Source organism: Neophocaena asiaeorientalis, unplaced genomic scaffold (genome assembly GCF_003031525.2).
Source record: "Neophocaena asiaeorientalis asiaeorientalis breed wild unplaced genomic scaffold, Neophocaena_asiaeorientalis_V1.1 scaffold229, whole genome shotgun sequence".
Taxonomy (NCBI): Eukaryota; Metazoa; Chordata; class Mammalia; order Artiodactyla; family Phocoenidae; genus Neophocaena; species Neophocaena asiaeorientalis.
The window spans coordinates 72,574-88,806 of record NW_020174096.1 but is presented as its reverse complement, the minus strand read 5'-3'; the positions used below and the strand labels follow the sequence as shown (position 1 = coordinate 88,806).

Sequence of the window (16,233 nt, the reverse complement as noted above, 5' to 3'; positions counted from 1 at the left end):
CTTTTTTTTTTTTTGCGGTACGCGGGCCTCTCACCGCTACGGCCCCTCCCGCCGCGGAGCACAGGCTCCGGACGTGCAGGCCCAGCGGGCACGGCCCACGGGCCGAGCCACTCCACGGCACGCGGGACCCTCCTGGACCGAGGCATGAACCCGCGTCCGCTGCAACGGCAGGCAGACTCCCAACCACTGCGCCACCAGGGAAGCCCCAAGACAGAGACATTTTTAAAAATGATGACGACCGTGGGCTACTTAGATTATTAACTCATTCAAACTAACCAAATAAACCTTAAGGGCATAGTTACCTCTGCCTTGAAAAGCCCTTATTCTCACAGTTTAAATGTGTCATAACTGAGTGCATCCCCTCTCCTTTGCCACACCCCAAGGAAGGCCGTATCCTTTTTTAAAAACATTAAAAAAATTTTTTTTGAGTACTTCTGTATTCATTTCCTATTACTGCTGTAACAAATTACTACAAACTAGGCTTAAAACAACACAAAATTATTCTGTAACAGTTCTGGAGGTCAGTACTTCAAAATCAGTCTCACCGGGCTAAAGTCCAGGTACGGGCAGTACTGTTTCCTCTGGAGAGCTCTAGGGCCTTGCCTCTTCCAACTTTAGAGGCTGTCACCATTACCTGCCTATTGGCCACATCACCTCAATCTCTGCTTCCACTGTCACATCACTTTGTCTTCTCAGATTCTGACCTCCTTGGTCTTTTATAGGGACAGAGTGATTACCCTGGGCCCACCTGGATAATCCAGGATAATCTCCCCATCTCAAAACCTTGAATTTAATCACCCTTGCAAAATCTCTTTTGCCATATGAGGTAACAGTCACGGATCTTGGGGATTTTAGGACATGAGCATACATGGGGGCCATTATTTAGTCCCCAACCACTTTCTTACATTCTAGTTCACAAGCTGCTTCAAGCTCATGTTGCATTTTCCCCTGTCCTAGCTCTGGAAATACCCATTTTCCCAAGGAGTCTTGGGAGACTAGTATTTAGAAACCAAAACTTGGGTGCTAAATGTACTCATTGCTATTAGGAGGTCACTGCCTCTGGGTCCTGTCAATGGACAGAGTTAGGAAATACACATGTATACTAATCATGCATGCATACATATCTGTATTTTCCTACTATCTATCTATCTATCTATGTTGTGTGTTAAAAAAATGAGTTCATTCTGATACAATCTATATTGTGTGTTAAAAAACAAACGAAAAAACATGAGTTCATTCTGATACATCTGCCTCAAATCCAGCACCACTGAGTTCATCCTAGCATCCTCTTTATTTATTTGTAACGTCTTTCTTTGACAATGTGAACCCTGGCTCTCTTAATCTATAATATATTTACTTATTTGTTGAACCTTAGTATACAAATAAAGTAGTTAAAAAATTGCAAACCCGTGTGCCATGAGAAACAAAGTTACCAACTAGGGTGTAATGTTTGTGTCCAATTTTTAAATTTTTACCATCCAGTCAAAACACTGTCTTTAAAAGCCCTTAGATCATCTTTTTCCCCCATGCTCTTCAGTTCTGTTACTTCATTAATTTGTAATACAGTTAGATTCATTTGTCATAATCTCATCTTGAGTTTCTCATATTCTAGTTGAGTTTTTAAAACTCTGCAAGGAGCAAAATTTATTCTTTGTGGTGTACAGCTCTATGGGTTTTGACGAGTGCATAGAGATATATGTCCACCACCATAGTATCAAATGGAACAGTTCTTTCATCCCCCAAATTCCCTTGTGCTATCCCTTGGTAGTCAACCCCTGTGTAATCCAACCCCTGACAATGACTGATTGGTTTTCCAACCTTAGAATTCCAAAATGTCATATAAATGGATCTTACAATATATACAATATGTCTCTTAGCAAAATTCATTTAACGTTTACACATGTCTATGTATGAATCAATAGTGTTTTCCTTTTTCTGGCTATGTAGTATTCCGTTGAATGGATGTATTAGTTTGTTTATCCACTCATGAGTTAAAAGACATTTAGACTATTGGTGAATTGACCCTTTGTCATTATATAATGTTTCTCTTTATCCTTGATAATATTTCTGAAGTCTCCTATGTTTAGTATATTATAGCTTCCCCAGCTTTCTTTTGGATAGTGTTTTATATCTATCTATCTATCTATATATATATCTCAAATATTACAAATAAGCCAATCAATGAGCTTATTATGTCTCCCACCTTCTCTCTTTCTTAATTTTTAACTTTTGGTGGTTGAATCATTTATACACTGTCAAGGTATAAAACAATTACATTTTAGTTTGTCAACATTATCCCCTCCTATGATTTGGACTTATCTTGCAGTTAAATGTATTCAATGTTCACCACTAGTCATGTTGCCAAAGTCTCCCAGATATCTCTTTATTAGCTAAACTTTATCCTTCAATTTTCTCAAGAAAGCTTATGCCATCAGTATTCCCTGAGACTTTACATGCTCTAAACTGTTATAACCTTGGATGCAAATAAAACCTTGGCTTACTTTTTGGTCCTGTTTTCTGGCATTTGGTCTGGAGAACTCTGACATAAGTCTGAGTTTGTTCGTCTTATAAGTGACAATCTTTCTGCTTGACTTCCCAAAGAATTCTTTCTCTATCTTCAAAGTCCAGTGAGTTTTCTAGAAGAAGTGTTAATCATTCTGGGTCAAATTTTCCTGCTGTGTCCTTTCAATATGTGTGTGTAAGCCTTCTTTTTGCCTGGGAAAGCTTCTTTGAATTATATTTTAAAACATAAATAAAGTTTTTTCTTCTTGTTGTACTAAGGTGAGGTGGCATTGGGAGCAGTCTGACTTGTGTTAGGAAATTAGGCAAACAGGATATATTGTCTATAGAATATTTAAAAACTGTAATAAAGCCAATTAAAGTTAGCTAGATGTTTTTATTAGCATCATAGACCAGCAGTTCTAAACATATCAGAGATAAAATACTCCTCCCCTGTGGGGTGGACCGCTCACAAGCATCCCCCTGACCCCCTCCCCCTGCACCTTAGTTCACCACTGGTTAACTTTTTTAAGAACCCCAAGTATATTTTATTTGTTTTGTTTTTGACTTGTCTTAGTCTGTCTTCTGTATGTATTATTTTCTCTAATCTTTTGGGGCTCTTTACTTCCATCTCATGTTGTTTGCTTTTTCCGTTGCTATCTTGCATATGCTTAAAATTGCATCTCCTAGGGGTTAATTATCCTTTTTGCTTCTTCCAATTTCTTCCGTCTTGTTTCTGTGATACTTTTTTTTTTTTTTTTATGTTTTCTGTGTTTTACATTAGTCATGATGTCCTGGTTTTCAGTTCCTCCTCTTGTCTGGTCATTTCTACCATGGATTTCTGCATTCTGTTTTACAATGTTCTTTCATAGAGGGATTTGCTTCATTAATATATTTCAAACCCATGATGGAATCTTTGCTTACATTTTTCATCTACCACATGATAAAATTTCTTCTTGGTGAGTAATTTTTGTTCTTTTCTACTTTCTAAAATTAACCGATGGTTGAAGAATTCTCCTAGATCAGCTCTATGCAGTAGTTTCTTGGGGAAGGGGAGGGACCCCAGCACACTTCCAGGCTTGGTGGCTTGGTGGTTCCTACCTTGCTGGCAGGGGACTCCCTCTTTCTTTGTTTTCTTTCTTTCTTTACTTTTTTTTAAAATATGGAATGCTTCACAAATTTGCATATCATCCTTGCACACGGGCCATGCTGATCTCTGTATCGTTACAATTTTAGTATATGTGCTGCCGAAGCGAGCACTCTACACTTCTTTTTTGACTGCCCCGCAGGGCTTGCCAGATCTTACTTCCCCTACCAGGGATCGAACCTGCGCTCCTGCAGTGGAAGCACAGAGTCCTAACCACTGGACCTCCAGGGAAGCCCCGCCACTTCCTTTAACTACAGCCGCTCTGTGTGGCCACACTTCTTGTCTCCCCAGACTGCACTGGGTCTAGGAAAACTTCTAAAACCAGCCTTGCACTTGCCGGTTCCTTTGCCTTTAGGAGCCTTATATTTGCTGGCAGATTCTGAGATCCGCCACCGCAGGATGGCTTTCCACACTTTCTGAACTTTATCTAGCAACCTTCTCCCCAAACATAACTTTTGCTTTATCTCAGCCCTGCTCACAGGAGCTTCTTTTCAGCATCTGTATTTCAGAGTGGCCCTTCTGCATCAGGGAGTGCATTTTTCTGGGCACCATTTGAGATCTGCTGCCACTTGGCTTCCTCAAAACTCCTTGCCCTCCATGTTGACTCCCCATGACTCTGCCTGCGGTCAGTGACATGTGACAGCACTTAACTGATATTTTAAGTTTATTGAGTTTTTTTTCAGTCTCCTAGTTTTGCAGAGAATGGATACTTTTTTGGTGTTTGCTGTCAATTTTCCTTGTCTCTGTATATGGTATTGAGAAGGAAAAAAAAAAGAAAATTCAGATGGGTGCAATGGCCATGTTAGATTTGTCACAAATGCTTTCTTTTTTTCAAATTTATTCATCGTGTTGGGTCTTCGTTGCTGCGTGTGGGCTTTCTCTAGTTGCGGCGAGCGGGGGCTACTCTTCATTGCAGTGCACGGGCTTCTCATTGCGGTGGCTTCTCTTTGCTGCAGATCACGGGCTCTAGGTGTGCAGGTTTCAGTGGCTGTGGCACGTGGGCTCAGTAGTTGTGGCTTGTGGGCTCTAGAGCGCAGGCTCAGTAGTTGTGGCACATGGGCTTAGCTGCTCCGCGTCATGTGGGATCTTCCCAGACCAGGGCTCAAATCCGTGTCCCCTGCATTGGCAGGCAGATTCTTAACCACTGTGCCACCAGGGAAGTCCTGTCACAAATGCTTTTAACGTGTGCCTTGATTTATTTTTCTACCCAGCTGAAGTCAGAAATGAACTGACATACGAAGTGATAGAAGCAATCTTTCATCATGCTTCAATCAGCTTTAAATCTTCTTATGTGATTTTCTGCTCTGAAGGCTTATGTTATAATTTTCCTATAACTATTTTGTTAAACACTGTCTGTGCCACAAATTACATAGGTGCGTAGATATGCCCAATGAATGCTTCCATTGCTTTCAATGGCTTTATAATTGAAGCTCAAGGATTTAGTTGTTTTTTAGAATTCTCTTGAGCTGGACATAATTCAGACAATAACAACCATCATTTGACTCCCGCTTTACTGTTTAAACCTCATCCAATAGATTATAAAATTACCTTTTCATACTTCTTAACTCTGAGAGTGATGGGACAGAGAAGGCTGAATTTTACACTTATGCAGCATAAAGACCTGAAAAACAGAGTTCAAATGTATTACCTCTGGTTTTAGTACCTTCCCTTGCAGAGCAAAACCATGTGTGGATATAATATAGATTCACTTTTGTATTATATTTCCAACTCTATAGTCATTTCAGTTATTCACCTTTTGGTTTCTTAGTCTTTCTAAAATGCTTCTGCAACTTTTTTTTATAATAGTCATCATTTTTTCCAGGAAAAGTAATATCTTTTTCTGTCATTTTGTTGTTATTATTATTATATTTTATTTTTGGCTGCATTGGGTCTTCATTGCTGTACACAGGCTTTCTCTAGTTGCGGCATGTGGGCTTCTCATTGTGGTGGCTACTCTTCTTGCGGACCATGGGCTCTAGGCGGGCAGGCTTCAGTAGTTGTGGCTTAGTTGCTCTGTGGCATGTGGGATCTTCCTGGACCAGGGCTCGAACCTGTGTCCCCTGCATTAGCAGGTTGATTCTTCACCACTGTGCCACCAGGGAAGTCCCTTTTTCTGTCATTTTGATTCCCACTTAATCTTCTTGAGGCATTGAAAATTGTTGTGTATGCATGTAATAAGAAGTTTTGTAAAATGTGAAAAACTGCACACATATAAATTACTTTCTTTGAGTCTCTAATTTCTATCTGCCTTTACTTTTCATCTGTGGACCAATCTTTAGGCATATGAATGAACATGACTTATTTTTATATCGTATGTTTTATTCTCAGCACATTGAATATGCAAGCCTGGCAAAAAACTAAGCATAATCATACATCATTTTTTTTTTTTTTTTTTTCGGTACGCGGGCCTCTCACCGTTGTGGCCTCTCCCGTTGCGGAGCACAGGCTCCGGATGCGCAGGCTCAGTGGCCATGGCTCACGGGCCCAGCTGCTCCGCAGCATGTGGGAATCTTCCCGGACCGGGGCACGAACCCGTGTCCCCTGCATTGGCAGGCGGACTCTCAACCACTGCGCCACCAGGGAAGTCAAATCATACATCTTTATTTGGTTCAACTTGACTCAGAGGCAGATGGATCAACATGGTAGCCTTAGAGCTTCTATTTTACTTGATTGCACCTTTGGAAAACAGTATAGAACTATGTGGTTCTTTTTTTTTAGATGTTTCTGGGATTTTCTTTTACAAAGTCTACTATGGTCTGACTGTGTCCCCCTGAAACTCACATGTTGAAAGCCTGATGCCCAAAGTGATGGAATTAGGTGATTAGATCACATGAACTCCCATGAATGGGATTAGTGCCCTCATAGAAGAGGTCCCACAGAGCTCCCTAGCCCATTCTGCCATGTGAGGACACAACCAGAAGTCTGTGACCTGGAAGAGGGCCCTCACCGGGTCTTGGAATTCCAGTCTCCAGAGCCGTGAGAAATAAATTTTTGTTATTTATGAGCTACTCAGTCTGTTGTATTTTGTTATAGCAGCTCAAATGGATTAAGACAAGGCCATTAGTTTAAAAATGTAGCATGGAAATCAATAAGAGGTTGATGATTTATATTCATTCATCTTTCCCAAATGCACTCTCAAAACCAAGATCGTTTAGAGTTAGGAAGATTTTCCTTTTTGCTCATCTCTCTACTGTTGGATTCTTCTTTATCTTTCAGTGAAGGTATTTTCTACACTGGCATTTAAAGTGTATCAGGTATATTAAGTTACTTTCAATTAGGAGCCCTAGACTCTTACAAGAAAACTAACATATTTTAAAATATGTTGGTGTTATTTTAATGAAAAGGATTCATATTTTTAGTAGCAAGGTCATGCTGCTGGGTCAAAGTTGAATCTTTTTATTTATTGTACATAATTTCACCTACTTACAATGAATAACATGAGAAATTGCTGGAGCTGTTAGAACTGATGAACATTTCACGGTGCTATAGTACTTTCTTATCTTTGCCTAATGACAATGTTGTACTTGGGTCATTTTTTTGTGTGTGTGTGTGTGGTACGCGGGCCCCTCACTGTTGTGGCCTCTCCCGCCGTGGAGCACAGGCTCCGGACGTGCAGGCCCAGCGGCCACGGCCCACGGGCCCAGCCGCTCCGCGGCACGCGGGATTCTCCCGGACTGGGGCACGAACCCGCGTCCCCCCCATCGGCAGGCGGACCCCCAACCACTGCGCCACCAGGGAAGCTGTTGGGTCATTTTGTTAGGCCACAGAAGACCACGGGTGCCTCCATGCAGGGCTCTCTACTTTGTCCATATGTGTCCTGAGGAAGGTGTGAATGATGGTTAATCTAAACCTAGGGATGGGTTTATATACTCTGCGCTTTGTTAGGGGCAAGGAGAGGCCATGAGATACAGCCAAATCCTGCCTTTAAAGACTTTGTATTCTTGTTAGGGAAACATGGTCTACGCACTGAGGACGTCTCAATAATATGTAAAGCAGTTTGAAGGTGAGAGCAGGTAAAGGGACACTCATAGAAATAAAGGCCAAGAAGAACCTACATACCACGTAGAACAGCAACAAAAGAAGTGTGAAGTCATGTGACGTATCTCCCCGCTATCCCCCAGTCCTCAATGTACAATAGTTAATTGGATGAATATCGGCGTCTTTCAGGTGTGTATTTCTTCACCTTCAGCATGATGAAGCACGAGGACGTAGAGGAAGTGTATGTGTACCTCATGCACAATGGCAACACGGTCTTCAGCATGTACAGGTGCGTGGCCTTTTCTGTCGTAGGTATCCGTGGTGCCATTGTTCGCTCAAAGGATGGCCAGTGCCGGCGGGTATATAGGAATCAGCAGAGACTGCCATAAACCCTGTTGTCGTTGAGACCTCCCGTGTACAATATATGGCCAGATTATTATTACTGTTTGGGAAGCAGTGAATCTGATAAACTTGATCACAAGCAGGTTGATAAGAGGTCTTGAGCTAATTACTAGCAACACTCCCCATAACTAGTCATTTGTATTCTTTTCTCAACTCATTCTTTCTTTCCTTCCTTCTCAGCCTTCTCTTCTCCTTTCCTACTCTCCTCCCCCTTTGCCTAGAGTTTAGCCCTTTTGATGGCCTTCTCTATCATCCCTGGAGCTTGCAGTTCAAGAGTTGTGAGTTGGTTTCCTTCTTTAGGCAGTGTTGTGGCTCTGATGTTTACCTTAGCAACCTGGCCCTTAGGCACCTTGGAAAAAAGCTCATTTAAAAAAGAAATATTGCAGTGTGCTCTGATATAAGCTTAAGATGTAGGGAAGAGAGGCCAGCACCTTTCCCATAATTAAATAAATGGGTATTGTGAAACTGTGAAAAACTTCGTGGTTGTTATCTTTTCTCAGTTATTTTTGATGACTTGTGGGGATTGCCATCTTTTTCTCTTTTGGACCCTGGCCTCTAGTAAGAGGCTTTGAAAAGCCAAAAGAGAAAAAGGTGAGTTAGGTAGGTGAAATGATGCAACAAAGAGATCCAGAATATTGTGGCTCGAACACGCTAGAACTCCATTTTTCTTGCCTGGTTTCAGGTTGGGGAAGGATGGGGTGGAAAGGGTGGAGGAGGGAATTGTGTGGAGTTTGGAAGGAGGGTTGCTCCACCAGGTTTTTGAAGGATGTGGGCTGGTGAAAGCATTTCTGCCATCTATAAAACTGACTCCCCAATTCTCACATCATTGTCATTGCCACAGTCAGGAGGAGGAAAGAACAACAAGCTTGTGGACATTTTTATGCATCAGGCGTTCTATTCCAAGTCATCATGTTTTCCTAAATGTTTTGCTCTAGCATGACAGGGATCTCCAGCTTTCAAGCCCACAGTATCTGTTTCCTCACCGCTCTCTGCCTGACCATGAGCCGATGAAACATGTTTTAGTTTGCGTTATGGCAGCATCCTTCTTTAGAACCAAATTCTAAATTAGTTAAGGTGGACTGAACTGCTTTAACATTGGTCCAAGGGCTTGAACATGATAGAAATTCCTTTTCTTCTCATGGCACAGTCTTCAAACACTCGGGCTTCAACAGGTGGCTTCCAAGGTCATGCTGGTCAATGTCATTAGCATTCCACGCAGTCATAATGAGGAAGGAGCAGGGGGGCTGTTTGTGAGAGCTGTATTGGTGAATCCTATATATAAGTGGCACATGTCATTTCTGTTCACATGGCATTTAGAGAATTTAATCCCGGGACTATACGTAATTGTATGAGACTCCGGAAGAGAAGGGAGGACGGATTTTGGTAAAGAGCTGGCTGTTTACGGCAAAGACTAAGTAGTTGGTGCCTTTTTTTCTTTCTAGTTATGAAACAAAGGGGAAATCAGATACATCCAGCAACCATGCAGTGCTGAAACTGGCCAAAGGGGATGAGGTTTGGCTGAGAATGGGCAATGGCGCTCTTCACGGGGACCACCAGCGCTTCTCCACCTTTGCAGGCTTCCTGCTCTTTGAAACTAAGTAAAAGTATGAATAGACCAGCTCCACTTTGGGGAAGACTTAGAGCTGAGCTGGTATTGTCATGATGAGGGACTTTAGATTTGATGGTTCTACATGTTGTATTAAAAAATTTTTTTATTGGTTACATTGCTAATCATACTACAGGTACATCAGTAATGTGGGATGACTCAGGAGCTCAGAAGAAGAAACCACAAAACAGTCTTCCCAAGTGACCTTGACTAATATACCCAGCAACCTTTATCACTCTTTCCTAGGCACCTAAAAGAGAGTTCCCTTCTTGATACAGGTTGGAAATAATTGTTCCCATCAGAGAAGTCATTTGCAAAGAGTATTGGCGGCTCTAATAGCAACATTCAGGAACCCCTGAGGGTCTGGGTTCCTCATTCTTTTATTTATTATTATTTTTTTTTTGGTACGCGGGCCTCTCACTGTTGTGGCCTCTCCCATTGCGGAGCACAGGCTCCGGACGCGCAGGCCCAGCGGCCATGGCTCACGGGCCCGGCCGCTCCGCGGCACGTGGGATCTTCCCGGACCGGGGCACGAACCCGCGTCCCCTGCATCGGCAGGCGGACTCTCAACCACTGCGCCACCAGGGAAGCCCTGGGTTCCTCATTCTTTACAACGTTTCAGAGAACAGGATGCAGTGATTATGATGGGGCCAAGGAAAGAATAGGGGGCACTTGCCTGGATCAAGGTACCAGAAATATTTGTAAAGTCTAGACTGGGAAGTAACACTTTGATCCAGTGGGTCAATATTCATGGATAAAGTATAGATATTTTTTAGTAATTCCAGATAGCTTTAAGATAGCAGAAGTATTCACAATTCTCAAAAATAATTGACGACTCCTTTTTTTATAAGGATAACGCTATAATTAAATCTTGACTTCTAATGGCTTATATTTTTGGAAATAGAATTTTCCTGTGATCCAGAATTGGGCTTACCAGATCTGGATTATCAGATTGACTCTTTTCCTTTGCATCTCTTACATTACAGCAGAGCTTTGTTGACTCTGGCCTGCAGTGAGTGTAGGTCCATACAGTACGGATATAATCACCCACTTTTCTATCAGCTTAGAAATTACCCTGGTATACTATACACACACTGACATGGCATGTTTAAGGAGCTGTAAACCCAGACATATACAGCCAAACTAATGTATACAAAATATAAGGGTATTTCACTTAGGAGACATATAATAAAATTGCTTAATCTTTTTTAAAAATAAAAAATTATATGGGAATTGCCTGGTGGTCCAGTGGTTAGGACTCGGTGCTTTCACTGCCACGGCCCGGATTCAATCCCTTGGTCACGGAACCAAGATCCCGCAAGCTGCATAGCGCAGCCAAAAAATAAAAAAAATCTGTATATTTAAAAAAAAATTATGTGACTTCTTTGATTACCATATTTAATCAATATTCACAGAGCAGCTGTGCCACTTGACTTTTGCCTATACCTCCCCCAAAATCAATTCTCAAAGGATTAAATTTGCCACCAAAAAGATACTCATGAGAATGTGCTATAAGTTCTGATGACAGCACCCCAAACTGGTTTACTTTAAGCAAAGAATCATTGGAATATGCGTTTACCTTGACGTTGAATCATATTTAAAATGCACTACAGAGATGTCCATCTAACAAATATTACATAAGGAATTCCCTTAGAAGTAATGAGCCCTTAATTTCTGTTACAGTTTGAATTTCCACAAAGGCTTTTTAACTATGTGTTTATGTGTATCTTGTATTGATTACCCCCTAGAGCTAGAAGCAGAGATAATGAATTAGAGCTGCCCTTTTAGCTAATAATGTGTTCCACATTCATGCCAGTCTTTAACCCTTTCCTTTTGATCTACAAATATTTTGAAACTCTTCCTGAATCCATACACAATGCTATTTTAAAGTGACTGGATGTTAGCTATAATGTGCTTGACTGGTAATGTTTTTGTGGTTTGTGTCTATTCTCCCTCCCCCACCCCACCTTGGTATAGGGTCACGGGGTTGAAGTTTACTCTTACCAAATGTCATAACTTTCCTAGAAGTGCATTGCCAATAGATAACTGAATATTGCATGTTGCCCAAAAGGACTTCGTATCTAAAGAGCATGCGTTACTAATAAAGTGACTTAGAGTGAGATATTGGCCTGGCTTTAGATAAAACTGAAGCAAGAAAACTGTAATAAGCATTATATGGAAATAAACCCACTTTTGTGAAATGTTTCTAGAATGTTTTTAATAAAGTTGAATAGTCATACAATTATAAGTCACTATGGTTTGTTAACACAAAGTTGAAATATTTTCATGCAGATGATGTAAACAGCCATACAATCCATGGTGTGGGCACAGAACAGGGTCACTGTCTACAAAAAACTCTACTTTTCAGTTATTCTATTGTTCTAACTTCAACCCTCTGGGTCTTTAAGACTCCGATGTTTAGAGGGTCCTGTGATGAAATCAGTATCCCTGAGGGGAAGGGATCTTCATCACACACTTGAAGTCTTTCTATGTTGATGCCTAAATTCCAGTTTTCACCTTGGTAGAGACACCCAAGATCTTGTTGCGGGCAGGTAGAAAGCACTTTGGGCTGGCAAATAAGTCCCAAGTGTGAAGAAGAGTGGGTAGTATGGATGGTGGGAGAAGGCCAAGGTAATTATCATAGAGTCATAATTTCACCAACGACCAGAGTTATATCTGGAAGACTGATTTTACGAGTCTTCCTAAAACTGAGGCTCTGAAAAGGAGAGAGTAGGTAGGTGTCATGGGAAATTTAAATATATCATCTAAGCAACCAACTTTAAAATTCTAAACCCCCAATGAAGGCAGACTCTACAAATGAAACACATGGGTGTACGCTTGCTGCAGAAATGCAGTACAGGGTAGAATAGCTTCTCATAATGATTAGGTTGGGTGATTTTCCAGTGTAGAAAAGGCTACGTTTGAACCTTGGACAACGAATAACTTATACTGAAGGAATTTTATTGAGCATATTGTGAGTGAAAGCCGAAGTCAATAATATTCAAACAGAGGATAGAATGATCAAATGTAAACTACAAAGGGCCTGGCTGGAATTGATAAACATCTACTCTGTGCAAAGGTACTGTGGTATTCCAGGAGTGACTCAGCATTTAAAGTACAAGTCTTACCTTCCATGAGTTTTCAACTCAGTGAAGGAAGATAAGTAAAAAGGGGAAAGTGCATGGATGTGTGGATGAGGCATATCAGAATATCACTTGCCACATCAGTAAACAAAGGGTATTGCAGCCATCAGGCCATCAGCTACTGCAGCTGTGAGTTGTGAGGGGACTCGGGATGGAGAAAAACAGGATCCTGGCCCCAGATAGCTAAGGTGCACATCAAAGGCACCTGTCACCTGCAGATGCCCAGGTGTTACCGGACTTTCCCCCAGTCTTCTAGGAAGGGAGGATGGGAACTCAGCCCTATTCGAAACTAGAAACCAGATACCAGACCAGAATTCGAGTTCTCTGCCCACCAGAGGTGATCAGGCTCCATCCCTCAGGTCAGGCTTGAGGCCCTTCAACCAGACTCCTGCGTCCAGGACCAGGACAGAAGAAAAAAGGGTAGGATAGGAGGGGTTGAAAAGAGGAAAGGGAGAGGGAAGGGGAAAGAGGTCAATAAAGTTCTTTACCCAGAGTTCCTTGTTGGGGCTCTCTGGCCAGTCGTCTGAGTCAGGAAGAGACCAAGGATAAAACGGTCCTGGTTGCGGCCTCTGAGTCTGGTCCGTCAGCAGGCAAACTGGTCCCTGAGTACTCCGAGTGATCAGGATGTCAGTCGTAGAGAAGAAGAGATCCTGCTAGAGTGGCCATTTTTTGCAGGAAGGGGGACCCCTTCCAGGGCCCGGGAGTGGGCTCTTGTCTAACACTTAGAAATGAATTGTCCGAGGAGACACGTGCTGACAAAGCAAGAGACTTTATTGGGAAGGGGTGCCAGGTGGAGAGCAGCAGGGTAAGGGAGCCCAGGAGAACTGCTCTGCCACGAGGCTCTGTCTCGGGTTTTATGGTGATGGGATTAGTTTCCAGGTTGTCTCTGACCAATCATTCTGACTCAGGGGCCTTTCTGGTGGCGCATCCATCACTCAGCCAAGATGGATTCCAGCAAGAAGGATTCTGGGAGGTTGGTAGGACATATGGACTGGCGACTCCTCTCTCCTTTTGAACTTTCCCAAATTCTTCTGGTTGGTGGTAGCTTATTAGTTCCACATTCCTTCCCAGGACCTCCTTTTTTAAGATAACTCATGCAAGTGGCTACTATTTTGCCTGACCAGGGCAGGTGGTTAGCTTTGTTAGTGGTTCCCCTAAAAAAGCTATGCCAGAAAACACATCTAAAATGGGACAAGGTCTTGCCAATTGCTCTCTGTATGCTGGTGGCCCCTAGAAGCGGGCTAGGATTGAACCCTTATGGAATTATATACAGGGGACTACTCCTGATGCCAAAATCTTGGCTCTCTGTGCAACGATGTCGAACAGAAATATGGAGACAGAGTTATGGAGGAAAAGAAAGAGTGGCTTTGTCTCTTTGCCAGACAAAGAGGGAACACAGTAGGCTAGTGCCTCAAGATCTGTGCCCCACTCCCTTGGGAATAGGGAGAGGTCTTATAGTTGGGGCTCCTGGTCAGGGGTATGTGATAAGGATCAACACAGTAACAGTCCTGCATTCTTCTTTCTTCTGCAGAGTTTCAAAAGGGTGGGGCTGCTGACAAGATTAGGGTGTGTACAGGGTCTCAGGTGGTGGGTCTCCTCATCTAGATGAGCTTCTCTGGTCCCTTTAATCTCGCCTCAAGTGGTTTCCTGGCTGCTCCTCCCTTGATTAGCAACTGTTCGAATCTGCCCTTTGGAACTCAAGGAAGGTCATGGAGGCTGGAGTCTTGCCTACCAGAAATGGGGGACAAAAAGGCCTCCATGCCTGGGAGCCCCATAGGGGCTCCCAGCAACCCCACCCTTGGGAAGCATTGTTATAAAACTCCTTATCAAATCCTCCTGGGTTGGGACACATAATTTTTGGGGGCAGGAGCCCACTGTGTCCCCCTTTGCCTGGCAAAGTAATACAGCTATCCTTTTCTACTTCACCCAAAACTCTGTCTCCGAGATTTGATTTGGCACCAGTGTACAGAGAAGCTGAGCTTTCGGCATCATCCCTGGCCACAGGATTAATTATGCTAAATAAATCCAGAATTTGGGAAGCATGGTTCCATAGCTAAGTAACTCTCTGGGATATCGTCTGTTTGGTGACATGAGAACCTCATTAGAGACCTCATCTATAATCATGGGTCAAAGGGTGTATCAGTTTGCTAGGGCTGCCATAACAAAATACCACAGACTGGATGGCTTAAACAACAGAAATTGATTTTCTCACAGTTCTGGAGGCTAAAAGTCCAAGATCATAGGGTCAACAGGTGTGGTTTCTTTTGAAGCTTCTCTTTTTGGCTTGCAGATGGCTGCCTTCTGCTCTGTCCTCACAAGATTGTCCCTTGGTCTGTGTGTTCTATGTCCTAATCTTTTCTTATAAGGACACCAGTCATACTGGATTAGGACCCACCCATATGACCTCATTTTATCTTAATTACCTCTACAGGCCCTATCTCTAAATGTTGCCGAAATCTCGGCTTCTCTGTGCACCGATGCCAAACAGAAATACAGAGAAAGAGATTTTGAAGGATGAGAGAGATAGCTTTATTTTTCTGTCAGGCAGAAGGGAAGACACAGCAGGCTAGTGCCTCAAGAACTGTTCCCTCCTCCTTGGGGAATTGGAGAAGATTTTATACGTGGGGCTCGCAGTCCGGGGGTATGTGATAAGGATCAAAGTAGTGAAGGTCTTGCATTTTTTTTCCTTTGCATTATTTCAAAACAGTCATAGCTGACAGTCAGGCAGCCCAGTAATTGGGGTCCGGCATTCGGTAATTGGGTTCATTTGTCTCTGGTTTATCGGCCAGCAACCTTCTCTCTGAAATGCAAAAGCTACAGGGGGTGATTTGTTACAAGGGGGCATAGGGAATGTAAGCCCTCGGATGTAATAAGGTTGGGGAGTGATAGGCACAGGATGTAATTCACGCAGTTAGGGGTGATAGGTGCAGAATGTAATTTACATAGTGTCAGGGAGTGAGGTTAATTTTGTGAAGTACAAATCTAGTTACAGATACTACAGATGAGTGAGGTTAAAATAAAACTAGGAGTGATTAACTCTTTCAGGCCAGGTTACATTTCTTCTCTAGCTTGTTCACTGTTCCCTTTGTTTTCCTTGCTCTCAGGAAAAGGAAAACTTCATTTCTATTTTTGCTGCAATACAAGTACAGTCACATTCTGAGTACTAGGATTAGGAATTGAATATATGAATGTTAAAGGGACACAATTCAGCTTGTAACAGGGGGTATGTGTCCAATGAAGGAAGGAAAGGCCTGTAGTGTCAAGTGAGATTTCCCAGACCTCTGCTTTGTCTGATCATGTCTCTGCTGACTAAAAAAGTATTCACAACCTAAAAGTTGAGAGTTATGTTTCATTTGGCAGGAATTTTGAGGACTTCAAGCCTGGGAGGCAGCATCTCAAGTAACCCTGAGAGAACTGCTCAGGAGTTCTGAGGAGGTGAGGGGAGAGCTAGGATGTAT

General features: G+C 42.5%; 1 protein-coding gene and 1 non-coding gene across 3 annotated transcripts in view; one reads left to right on the top strand and one right to left on the bottom strand.

Moving 5' to 3' along the window:
• The window catches only part of C1QTNF3 (C1q and TNF related 3), a 23,505-nt gene extending 13,480 nt beyond the window's left edge, over positions 1-10,025 (top strand). For both annotated transcript variants that reach the window (XM_024754619.1, XM_024754618.1), the window contains exons 5-6: positions 7,814-7,913; positions 9,469-10,025. In XM_024754619.1, the coding sequence (XP_024610387.1) occupies positions 7,814-7,913; positions 9,469-9,628 (260 nt within the window). In that variant the 3' untranslated portion in view covers positions 9,629-10,025. The remainder of the gene's footprint in view (positions 1-7,813; positions 7,914-9,468) is intronic.
• Positions 3,656-3,759, bottom strand: LOC112406033 (U6 spliceosomal RNA). Its single transcript, XR_003004475.1, has one exon. It is a non-coding gene; the product is annotated as a U6 spliceosomal RNA (small nuclear RNA).
• Positions 10,026-16,233: the final 6,208 nt, after the last annotated feature.